Below are 13,056 nucleotides of genomic sequence, written 5' to 3'. Positions count from 1 at the left end.
ATTATATGAAAAAAAAGGATGGTAATTAATAAATCACTTTGGCATCTTTTGGCATAATAAATAAATAAAAATAATAATAATTGTATTCAGGAATCATTGGAGTGGGGAAAGTCCTGGAAAAAAATTAAACCTGGGGCAAAATGTGTCACACTTTATTATGCTGAAGAACCCAGACATTAGCAATACCAAAGATGCAACTATATTCTTGAAATATGCCGCAAAATGCAAACTGAGACTTCCCATATACATATCCAGCTTTATGATGTCACAAGCCTCAAAAGTCTGTTGATACCACTGATCTATATCTAATGTTCTGGTTCCACTCTATATTAGGTGGCCTTAACTATGTACTTACATCAAAAAATTAGTACAATGTACTTATTGTGTTCATATTGTATTGCAAAACACTTCTGCTGCTATTGAGGTGGGATACGGTAAGGTTAGGGACAGGTTTGGTGTTATGGATAGGTTTAAGGGTGGGTTAAGGTGTAAGGGATGGGTCAACAGTGTAACTATATAAATGTAATTGCAGAAATTAATTACAGATGTAATCACATGCAGGTATTTTTTTTAAATATAAGTATAATGTAAAACATGTATGTACACAATACATACATTGTATTAAATGATTAATTTAAATGTAAGTACATAGTAGTCAAAGCCACTTAATATAATGTGGGAACAGTGTTCTCTGTTATAGATCAGTGGTTGATACCAAGGATGATAACTATTACGATAACTATAAATATATATTTTTCAAAATAATTCTACACTACAACTATAATGATGATGGCACAGGGGAACAGTATTGTTGGAACCACTTTTATAAATATTTGTATTGAACGATAAAACATTGACAGCCAATTAGAATCCATCCTGTTTTAAAGAACTTGAGGATTTACAGCAGCAAATGACATAGGAGCAGTGCATTCTTCAGGAGAATGATTACTAAAGGGTTGTTCACACTAAGGGCAATAAGTATAACAATATCTAAAACTATAAATTTTTAGTAATTGTTCTAATTCTATTCAGTCAGAATCCACCTGACATTAAAGAGCTTATGGCAGTAGACAAAACTGCAGCACAGTATGATAAAAAAACATTAATAAACAACATTATCATTGGTTTGGATGCTAGTATAGTTGTTATGTCTGTATGTATGTGTGTACATAATATATATGTATCGTAATATATATGTACACACACACACACACATATATATAGCTATCATTCTTTGAGTGGAAGACATATAGTAAGTGGACATGGCAACACTAACCCTAATTCGAAACAAAATGGTAAATAGTCTTCCTTAGAGCTGAAGAGCTGGATTTACCTTATGGTCTGAATGTATATAAATATGATGGCTGAAGTATGTTTTTAAAGCAGGAAATAACTTTATAAAGTTTCACCAGTGTGTCATTGTTTTGCACTGAAGAGATGGACTGGCAAGGTGACTTCCTGCATGACCATGCATTTGTGGAGCTGCAGCTGGAAGGAATCCCCAGTGAGGTGGACATCCAAAACCTGATCAGAGACACAGAGGAGAAACTCAGACTTAATGCCTGCAGGTCAGTAGCCTAGATGACTCACAAAAAATCTTGATTTGTGAATGGATTGATATGGAAAAATTATCAACAAATTAGGAAAGGTTTACACTATTTATAATTTTTAGATCTGTGTGTTTGTTTTATACCATTGCATTCAAACAGGACACAAACAATAGCAATGTTCCCTATTTTATAGAATAAAAGCTATTTCTATGCTCAATCCTGAGATTCTAAGAAAAAAAAATATGATTATGTATTTTGTCATTTTCTGGTATACAGGGAATACAGCCCTTCATCTCAAAAACATAAACACACATCTTGTAGGTTTTTAATGGACTGACCCATTCAAAATGAGACAGTCTCAGTTTGTATTGATCCTCCATGTGCTTCAGTCTTAAAAGTTCTGGTTCTTTAGAAGATTATTGATCACCCTCATATAAAATGCATCAATATTTTAATATATATGACCAAGGTGTTTGTACTACAAGGATACTGCAAGAATTGCTACTATCAGCACTGTTGGATGAGACATAAAATTGCATAGGCAAATATATTAAGCACAAGGAATTTTTGTCATGTAGGAGATATAACTGCAGGGCGGTAGCAGTTGTTTAGTGCTTGAGTGGGCATTGTGTAGCACTTCATTTTCAGAGCTATTATTTCCATAGAAGCTTCCTCCAGTGTCGGTAATCCTAACATCGAGACCACATGATTAATTGAGGGTTGATGAATAGCACGCCACTTCATCTGAAATCAATGAACTTAAACACATTCTGAATGCAAGCTTGCAGCTAGACGTCCTTTTTTCCATTGTGATGGAAGGTTTTGGCATTATCAGATATTGAGGTTTTGTTGTCGGTGAAGGACATGGTGACGAGCGCCCCTGAACTTGTTTCTCTCGCTCCGTTTTAATTCATAATCTTTTTACACAGATAATGCAACTCAAATTCTCACCTGCATCAGTAGTTTTGGAGGACATGCTTCTCACGACTAGATTTCTGTTTGTTCTCCTGATCCTTCTCTGTCTACCCTCCCTGATGGCTCCTCTTTCTATTGTGCCGCCGGTTTTCTAAAAAATCTATCTCTGCCATGCTTTTATCCTTTATGTTGCTCTGAGGACACACGCAGACCAGAAGGGTCTACGCTAAATGTGTTGTGCGTGAACAAAGGCGGTCTTACTCCCCCCTGCCATTAGACACACGTTCTCATTCCTGTCTGTCCGGCCTCTCTTCTCTCCAAATGGGAAAGTAATAATTGAAGATTCCACATCTTGAAACGAAAACCCTTGTGTGGGTAATTCAAGTATTATTACTGAAGGCCGAGACAGTTTTTCTGCCTCTCTAAGCATTAAAGGGTTATTTTGTGTTCTTGGAGAAAGATGGAAGATGGGGAACCATTATAAGAACAAAGAACCCGGATAATAGGGAATTGTGCCTAGGAGAAAGAGAAAGGGAGGACGGGAGGGGTGTAGCTCCAGTGGTCAGTCGGAGCTGTGCAGATGTGGATGGAAGTGGGGACGACTTCGCCCTTTTCTGTGACCTCTCCTCCGGGGTGGGCCAAAGTTGTGCTCTACACCTGCTACCTAATCTACTTATCCTAGGACAAACCCAAGAAAAGAATGGGAAACTGGAGAATTCGTGGCTCGTTTCTCGGTCCTAACCCATTTATGGGTCAACGAGACAGGCCGCCTCCTCTCGGTTCTAGGATGTCGGAGATTTGCCTAAGAGCCGCTTCCTAATTGAAGGAGATTAAGATAGCCTGTCAAACAGCCTTGGATCTCCCAAATTGAAACGCTGTTATCCATTAAGCTTCATCAAATCGGACACTCAGGGAGGCCACCGGCAGTACACCGGCCTCTAATGAAGTGTCAGCCATAGTCCAACGACGAGAGGCCGGGCTTTGGATTTCAATCCGGTTTATAGAAGATAGCCACAGCGGCATGCCAATTTACCTCATGTGTGCGTCCTGACAAATAACCCGTTGGGGGTTTGGCACCAGAGGAGGCTAAGCGGGCCAGATCTACAGTTGGCGGGATCCACTTTCACGGGTCTCATTGGGTCCGGCATATTCAGGAAAAGTGAGGCCTTCTTTGATAGCTCCCAGATAGGCTATTTGTTTCCTGGGCACATGACTTGGTGCTCACTGAAGCTGGGGCTTATTTGAAAGAGATCTTTTCCTCTCCCTCCCTCTCACCCTGCTATTTCCTTCTCCGCTTCACTCTCCTGGAGCGCAACAGCCCACCCACACTAAATTAATTTTGACAAGGAACTTAAGATAACGTCAAAGCGCTGACTAATCAGTGTATTGGGTTTCTGTAAGGCAGGGAGCTGTGAAACATGCCATCATATTTAATAAAAGACTCCCGTTGCCTCTCTCTTTCTTTCTAGTCCTCTTGTTCTCCCCCCCACCCACCCTCTCGCTCTCTCTTTACCTGGTCTGTCATGTCTGGTTTGTGCGGATTTGAAAAACAATTACAGTTTTTGGAAGTGTGATTGGCAGACAGGGAGGAAGCAGAGAATGAGGCTTAAGGGAGCTTTCGCTAGTCTCTGCGCTCAGGGTTTTGTGTGGAGCTGGTCTCCCTGAAATTCCTTTCAACTTCTCCTTTTGTTGTTGTTTGATTCAAAGGGTAGATTAATCAGGAATTTTTTGTGCGCGTGTGAGGCTGTTGACGGTCTTTTTGGCTTTAGCCGGTGTGTTTCTTTGAGATGCTCTCTCTCTCTGTGTCTGCCTCTGTTTTTTCTTTCTTGTTGTGTGTGGCTGTCCGAGTCAGTGAAAATCGTGCTATTGGATCTGATTAATCTGGAGGGGGGTTAGCACACCTCTTCAAGTGAGGTCAGATGATAGGGCGCTTTGTCTTGACTTAATCTTTTTCACAGAAAGATATGTCTCTAAACCTAATTTTTTTGTATGTATGTATGTTGTATTTTTTGTTTTGTATGTACCTATAATTAGTTGTATTTGATCATTATTCATAGTTGTGAAATGTTCATATTCTTAGCTACATCGTTAAAGAGTAATGCAACAAAACAAATGAACAGTGCTTAATATCATATATTATATCATGTGTCATCAAGTATTATACTCTTTATACCATGAATGGGTAAATAGTACAATGTATTTTACTGTGGTTAGTAAATATGGAGAAAAAAAAAGAAATTGCATAGGGTGGTTTCCAACTAGTGGATTGCAACAAACTATGCATTCGTGCATAGTTAGGATAGATGCTTCTCCTATAGTTTGTTAATATTTTAAATGATTGAAATTACATAATATTTAATATTAACAAATGTTTGTGGTTTTGATTTTTTTTTTTAAAGTTATTTTTTATTTTATAAAATCAGCAATTTTGGTGCTGTGTTGGGTCTCAACTCGAAGTCGTTTTGTTTGTTTTGTTTTGTTTTACTTTGCTTTGACAGTGGTCTTGACATTTATACTGATACTTACTGGTATGGATGCAGCATAACCGGAAAGTTTTCATCACACAATGCTACTGTAGACTTTGACATAAACGCAAATGTAGTCAACTATGATTAGTATCCAATAAAAGGCGAGTTCCTAATGTGACAGTGATCATAAGAGGGAAGTAAAAAGCTTGTTCTAGGATGATAATGATGGATGATAAAATGTTTCAAAAATAATATTTAGGAGGGAAAAATAGAATGCTTTACATATGGAGACACTATTAAAAGTGTTACCAAAAGTTTCCCAAAAGATGATTGTATTTATTTATTTATTTTAGAAAAAAAAGTTACTCATTTTGAACCCATCTGTGATAATCCATTCATATGTGAAGCATGTCCCTTAAATATTTATTGTTGCAATGTGAAACTCTGACCCATCATCAGTGGCAGCCGGGCAGAATTTTGACAGCAGCTGCCCCTTTGATTGATGCCAGTCCTCATGAGTGCTCAGACCAACACTGTATGTAACTCGCCTTCAGTGAACGCTGACCCCATCCAGCGCCGATACACAGAGGATTATGCAGGCGTTGGTGAATGGCAGAAGTGTGTGCGGATGAGAGATGGGACTTTTATGAAGTTTTAGCGTTGTGAGGCTGCACAGATGGAAGCTCGTTTAGACCCTGCTGTTTGAGCAGAGTCCTGGGGTGACGCCTGGCTCAGCACCGGCTCTGAGCACAAATCCTTATTTTATTAGAAACATTAAACAGACTTAGTCAGTATATCTGCCTTTCTGCTAGCTCTGGATGGCTACACTTAACTAATGTATAAGAGCTAAGCTGAGCGATATCCTTGAGTTAACAACGTTCACAGAAAACACAGAGGAGCAAATAATTGTCATGAACGTGTTCAGAACACCCTATAAACACAATAGTTCACACAAAACTTCTCAAAATATACCAAACTGGTAAAACAAACTCTAAAAGTGAAGTAAATCCACACATTTACATACAATTTGACTGCTTTCGTCAACACGTGTCGACTATAAGCAGAATTTCATCACTATAAAAGGGCAGTTTTGTTTGTGTGTCTGTGTCGACAGCATCTTTAGTGTGTAAAACAGAATTTTTATGTTCCCTGTTAGCGCTTGTGTTTTTACAGCGAGCTTTAGGCTGTTCATTAAACAGAATGGGAAGATTTGCTTTTCCAGCACGGTCCTCTCGTCACACATATTTCCTTTTTACTACAAAAAGAGACACATTTGTTGGATTCCTGTCGGCAACCTTGCATTTTAACCAACGGAAAGAGCCCTCTTCATCTTTGCTTTCTACATTATTCAGCTGCATATCGTTAAAATTAACAGCCCTTTATGCTCACTTTATGTTTGCTCTCTTTTTTGGAGGAAGTAAAACTGTGTCACATTTAAATGGAATTTAATAAGCTGCCATTCGAAGGCATCTGGACTCATGCATAGCCGTAGTGTTTACAGCAGTGGTTTATGTTGCTTTGTAAGAGTGTGTTTCAGCTGCCGTCTGTGTGTACGTACCTGTATGGCTTTACGGCTTTGTGTCATGTCTCATTTTTCACAGATAGAAGGAGACAGAAGTGCTGATGCTGTGTGGTTATGAGGAAGATTGGCTCATCCTGTGTCATTGAGAGAGATGTGCCACATGCCGAAACATGCACACACAACTGATATATTGATGTCTGTGTTCATTAGCCCTGATGTGGCTGATATCAGCTGTAGAGTGACGGTAACCGGAGTGTACTTGAGTTTAAAGGGACAGCTTGCATGTAACACATTGTGAGGGTGTATAAAAATAATTTCAGCGCTAAAAGTTCATTGTAATTCAATTGCGCAATATGAAGTCAGACAAAGATTTTCTAAACAGGATGTCCATGTTGTGTCTATTTTTCTTTGGCATTTTATTGATAGAAGAAGTGGATCAGACAAAGCAGGCAGTTTTCAAACTTCAGAATGTGTAGGAACCACAGCTGTAATTGCTCCTGCAGAGCCCCACGGAAAATGCTTCATATTTGAGCAGAATTTGAATATGTGTCATTAACAAAATGATGCACATCCATCTCTCATTGTGTCTTTTTTCATTAGATATTGTTGGCTATATGTTCATGCATTCAGGTATAATTGAGAACGCAACCCACCCTGCTCTGTTTAACACAGTTTACCATGTTTTTAATTCATTTAAATGTATTTTTTATTTCACATTTTCCCAATATGTTATGTTTTATTTTTTTTTTTTTTTTTCAAATTCAAATTTATGCATGTTTCATTCACATAAGTGTGCAGAGCATGTGGGCCTAGTTTTGAGAACTTGCTTATCACAATTGTATGTAACTTTGTAAATTAGAAAAAAAGCTTCCAACATTTTTTTCTCAGCCTTTTCTGTACACCGATGCCACATGGCCATTATGTATGTATGTGGGGGTCAGCAAACAAGTATGCAGGGCAAGTAAAAATCTGAAATACTGATGTAAATGAGACTGCAGAACAAAGCTTTGAACCCTAGGACATGACTATTTTAATATTCCTGGAAGTTGATTTAGCACCATTAAGATTGTGACAGTGGAAAGTAAATCACTGACATTGAAGACTTTTATGCAGAGTTTGGACCCCTTTTTGAGAGTGTGTGCTTCTTCTTTTTATTATAGTATTGAACAGAACCTGAAGGAACTGCAGGCCAAGGTTGGTGAGGCCAGTAGCGGAGAGAGAGTTCCCAGTCCAATAGAATGCCTCCAGTGGTTCAGTCAGCGCAACCTGAGCATCCTAAAACCAGTGGCTACGGGACATCAAGAGCTTCTGGACTTTCTTCGAGCCTTGGTGATCAAAACCATACTTAACCCCAAATGCAATCTGTACAACAGACATCATCATGACATGTTGAGGAATAGTATTGATTCCACATTCAGTTCTTGACATTATTAATTCTGTCTGTCATCTGTTTTAACAGCAAAATTCGCTAAAGGCAGAGAAGGCTTTTGAAGAGGCTATTCTACATTTACTACTGAACATCTCTACTCAGTGTGGCGTTGCTTTCCCTACTTCCTGCCCTGCATCTAGCGAAGAGCATTCCTCATCTCCTAACTTATCCATGCCATGTGATGACCTTGCTCTGGAAGTCCAGAAGGCATGGGATGATGTTTGTTTCTCATTGCGGAGCCACTTACTTGGCAAACTCCAGATGATGACTGAACCAAGCCAGACTGAGGGAGAACTGGGTGTTGGGACCAAGGTTACTCAGAAGATCTTCTACCTTCAGCAACTGTTATTCCTCTTCCCTGAAACAAAGTTCTTCAGCTGGTACCAGCACCTTCAGATCAAGGCCGTCCTCAGTGTTCTCCGAAACTGCCAGAGCTGCATTCCAGGTGGGAAGAAGGGCTTCGACAGACTGACTCAGGGCTTTCAAACCGCCTCTCCAGTTCTTTGCTCAATACTTCGAGAGGAAATTCATGTGCTTAATGGAGTTGCAGAACCACATAACATCATTGCCTTCCTCAACCATGTCTACCTGAACACAGTGGCACAGGAACTAGGTTTGCTGATAGACAAGGAGATCGAGACCGCACTGAAAGACAACACCACGCACAGCATGAAAGGAACCAATATGTCCAGCAAGAAGTCTGCTGTAGGTCAGTGTCTACATGCTCTTCTATTCATTTTGCACATTAAACTGGAAGTAATAAAAATTGGTTTATAAGTTGAAACTGCCAGTTCTAATCTGTTTGGCTGACCGCTACAGTACCGAAAAGTCGTTGTTACTGATGTTTACACAGTTTAATGTCTCAGTGTGCTTTGAAATGAAATAAAAGAACAAATAAACAACTGGGGAATCAACTTTTTGACTTAGAGTAGCACACTTGGCAGAAATAATGAACACACTCATTTTTTAATGAAAACCAAATTCTGTTTGTAAAGTTTTTCCAAACACTGATGCAGAAGTTTCCACAAATGTGTTGCACTTGTAGGTTTCTTTGTTTTCACCCTTCTGTCCAGTTCATCCCAAACCAACTTGATAGGGTTTAAGTCTGGAGACTGTCCTGACCATTCCCTGATTTGAAGCCTTTACTTCTGATGTAGTTCTAACATAGCCTGGAGGTATGTTGTGGGTCATTATCTAGCTGTAGGGTGAACCCCTGACCAACTCAGTGTATACCAGAGGGTATTGCATGGCTTCAACATGCTGTGGTAGTCTTTTTGGTGCAGGGTGCCAGGGTGCCACTCACTCTTGAACTGGAGATTTCAGTAGTTCACTGGCAATAAACCTCTTTTTTTTATTCAGAAGATGGAGGTGTTCTACAACATTTGACTGGTAGAGTATGTGATTTACTGGAGTCTAGGTGTACAGATTTTTTTTTTTTTTTGCTGCCCTCCAAAAAAGAGATATTTGCTGCATAAAGTTTGCTTGGTTTGGGGCTTCAAATCTTTGAAAGATATTTATATTTTTGTTTGAGATCATAACTCAGCACATTGCACCAAATGTTTACAAAAACTTTCCAAACAATTTTTGGTTTCCTTTTTTTTCATACAAATAATTAAACAGAAATGTTTAATTAATGAAAATAGAGAAACTGTGTCTTGAGTTGACTGAATCATTGTACATAACACTCTCAACACTGTCAGAATAAAAGTCCTCTTCTGACACTTATTGGCCAAACGGAAAAAAAACTTATTGGCTGGAATCAGTTATTTTTAAGCGTTAGCATTCTTAGCATTGGCAGAAGTGCATTTAAGGTGCTAGCGTTCCTTGCACTGTCAAAATAAAGTTGCTGGAACCGTCAGAATAAAAGTCCTTTTCCGACACTTGTTGGCCAGACAGAAAAAAATTATTGTCCAATGTCAAAAAAAAAAAAAAATCGCTTTTTGGAAATTTATACATTTATAAATCATCTTTCCATAATTTTCCAAAAAAGCTTTCCATTGATGTATGGTTTATTGGGATGGGACAATATTTGGCTGAGATACAATTATTTGAAAATCTGGAATCTGAGGGTGCAAAAAAAAAAATCAAAATATTGGGAAAATTTCCTTTAAAGTTGTCAAAATTAAGTCCTTAGCAATGCATATTACTAATCAGAAATTAAGTTTTGATATATTTACAGAAGGAAATTTACAAAATATCTTTATGTAAAATTGTCTTTACTTAATATCCTAATGGTTTTTGGCATAAAAGAAAAATAGATAATTTTGACTCATACACTGTATCGTTGGCTATTGCTACAAATATATCCATGCTACTTATGACTGGTTTTGTGGTTTAGGGTCACATATAAATATTCCTTACCTCCAGGCATCTTGAGTTTTAAATGCATCATTTGCCAAATGCGCTCATATTTTAAAGGGCTCATATGATGCGATTTCAATTTTTCCTTTCTCTTTGGAGTGTTACAAGCTCTTGGTGCATAAAGAAGATCTGTAAAGTTACAAAGACTAAAGTCTCAAATCCAAAGAGATATTCTTCATAAAAGTTAACACCCGTCCACGGCTCGTTCTTACACGCCCACACGTCTACGTCACGATGTGGGAAGATTTGCATAACACCGCCCAGATGTTCATGCAAAAAAAAAAAAGGCGTACCTTTTATTCTTGTTGTAGTATTGTTGTTTTCGCCGCCGCCATGTTGTATAGACGCTGTGTGTTTCACTGTGAAAGCGAAACTACTTTGTTTGGCCTTCCAAAAGAGGACGATATCCGCTTCGTCATGCCTGGGGCTGATCCATGCTGGTCACTGAGGAAATACATCAACTTTGCACTGTGGATTGCCGGATCGGCTTTCCAGCTTGGGGTTGCCGCAAGCTCCTTCGTTGAATCCACCGGCCACGCTGTTCTCAAGCTGCCCCCGCCTCTGCTCACTCAAGCCGGCCAATGCTCACTCTAGACCGCAACCCACTCTAGGCCTCCGGCCTTCACTCACTCAAGGCCGCGGTGTATGAGTTCCTTGAGAAAGCGAAACTACTTTGTTTTTGCCTTCCGAAAGAGGACATGACTAGAAATTATGTTTATATCACGTTTATAATGGGTTTTATGTTTATGTCTCAACGCTCTGGCCGGACAGGGCATCACAATATGTTAAGAGCTTTGTGAAAATCCTTTCAGAAGGCGTGGCATAAAGGAGAAACAATTAATGTACATTATATGGAAAATAATGTGTTTTTTGAAACCTAAACTGCACAAACACATTGCATTAGACCAAATACACAAAATAATGTTCTTTTTTAGCAGCATCATATGACCCCTTTAAAGATTGTAACAGTCAATGTTTTACTTTTTTTTTCTTCCTGTTCTACTGATATTATGCCAAGTATTGACAGATCAGTAATAGACTCACTTATTGCGGCTCCTTGTAGAGACGTCAGTGTCCATTTTTGAATGGACTCATTAGGCCTTCTCTTCCATTTAATTCACATTCCTGCCACAATTCACTAATTTTTACAAGCAGCAGACACTTTCCCTCATTTTCCCGCTGTAAAGATAGGATGAGGGAGCAGCAGGGCTAAATAATTGGCCCTATGTCTATGCAGCCGCTAAATTCAGGTCCACAGACCTATATAGGGCCCAACAATCCTTCAAACACATTACCAGGGGCACTGCAAGTGTGTCTGTAATGTGTTTCAGACACTTATGAGTATATAAATAATGTACTTACAACTCTGTACCAGAAGCCCGTAGGCAAAATTTAAAGATTGAAATAGTTGTTTTTCTATTAGTCAGTTATAGCAACGCACAGTCACATGCCTCTTTATGGCTGGATTTCCAGCTAACAAACGTCTCAGGAAATCTAAACATGAGGTGAAATCAAACAATGAATGCTTTGACAGTTTTTGATGGTTGCAGGGTTTGTGTTTTAGCAACATAGCTGAAGTAAATGACGAAACGGTACGCTTTCAATGGAAGGCATCAAAACAACCTGCCGTTTCTTTTCTTTGTCTTGTTAGGTGATATTTATTGTGCTTTATTCATTCTCCATATTTTCGTTGAAAGCCTGTCTGGGAGAAGTGGTGGTGGGGTTGGGGGGATGGGGGTGAATCTTGACGTGCTGTCCCATGGGAGCGATGCTGCTCCTGGCATCACACACTGTCAAAGCACTGAAGCATTTAACAGCTTTTCATGCGCAGATATGCCAGTTCCTTTAACCCCTCCATCTGAAAGGGATGAACAGACTTTGTTCCCCCCCTCCTTCACCAGATGTGGGAGTCTCAGCCCTTTGTACCCATCTTCTTCCATCCCTTGCTTTTCATCCCTCTCACTTTATGTCGTCTTTTTTTCCACTCCACTTTTTTTTTCTTAGAGGTAATGGGGGGAGGGCTGGGCTCAGGAGACTGCCATACAGGTCAGCTGATCTGGAACAATGAGGAGTTTAAACCCTTACTATCACACCTCAGTGGATTTGCAGCAGACAGGATAAAGAACTGAAAAGGTGGAAGTGAGAGACAGATTGTGTGTGTGTGTGTGTGTGTGTGTGTGTGTGTGTGTGTGTGTGTGTGTGTGTGTGTGTGTTTGAGAGGGAGAGAAAAAGAGCTGGCTGATGTTTGTATGTTCTTGCACATACAGTGTATGTGCACATTACATGCTGTATTTGAAACTCACAGACATTGGATATTTCACATATATGTCATTTTCAATTCAGCCTGAAGAAAAGTATACAGATTTCTGCGATGTGCTGCATTCTCAAAGGAGACTCTTTTTTTATGTACAGTAAAGCTTACAGAAAATCAATATTACTTCACTCACTTTTTGGTAGGGCAACGTTTTCAGTTTGTATAACATACAGTAGGGTCCAAAACTCTGAGACTTCCCTGAAAATCTGGCATTAATTTTAACCTTGGAAGGTTAAACAGAACATTTCAGTTTATCTTATTATTAGAACAATAAACATGACAACTTCAAAAGTCTTAATTTCTAGGTCACTTCTAAAATAAGTAAGTTTGTGACGTGAGCGTGTGTACAGACGGTCAGATGTTTTTCCACTGGAGGTCAAGATGCTCTTTGCATCATCTTGAATGCTTGGGAACATGTTCTTTAGGTGGATGGAGTTCGTGCAGCTCAAGGCTGTTGTTTTTAAAGCAAAAAGGGGGCAAACCAAATAGTACTGAAA

At 39.2% G+C, this 13,056-nt stretch overlaps 1 protein-coding gene across 1 annotated transcript in view; it reads left to right on the top strand.

Moving 5' to 3' along the window:
- Nucleotides 1-1,221: 1,221 nt before the first annotated feature.
- The window catches only part of kiaa0825 (KIAA0825 ortholog), a 118,423-nt gene continuing 106,588 nt past the window's right edge, over nucleotides 1,222-13,056 (top strand). Inside the window, 3 exon segments of the mRNA XM_042724637.1 lie at nucleotides 1,222-1,568; nucleotides 7,616-7,784; nucleotides 7,915-8,593. Of these exon segments, the coding sequence (XP_042580571.1) occupies nucleotides 1,438-1,568; nucleotides 7,616-7,784; nucleotides 7,915-8,593 (979 nt within the window). The 5' untranslated portion in view covers nucleotides 1,222-1,437.

Source organism: Cyprinus carpio, chromosome B5 (assembly GCF_018340385.1).
Source record: "Cyprinus carpio isolate SPL01 chromosome B5, ASM1834038v1, whole genome shotgun sequence".
Lineage (NCBI taxonomy): Eukaryota > Metazoa > Chordata > Actinopteri > Cypriniformes > Cyprinidae > Cyprinus > Cyprinus carpio.
The sequence above is the reverse complement of the archived record's forward strand: the minus strand, read 5'-3'. Positions and strand labels throughout refer to the sequence as shown.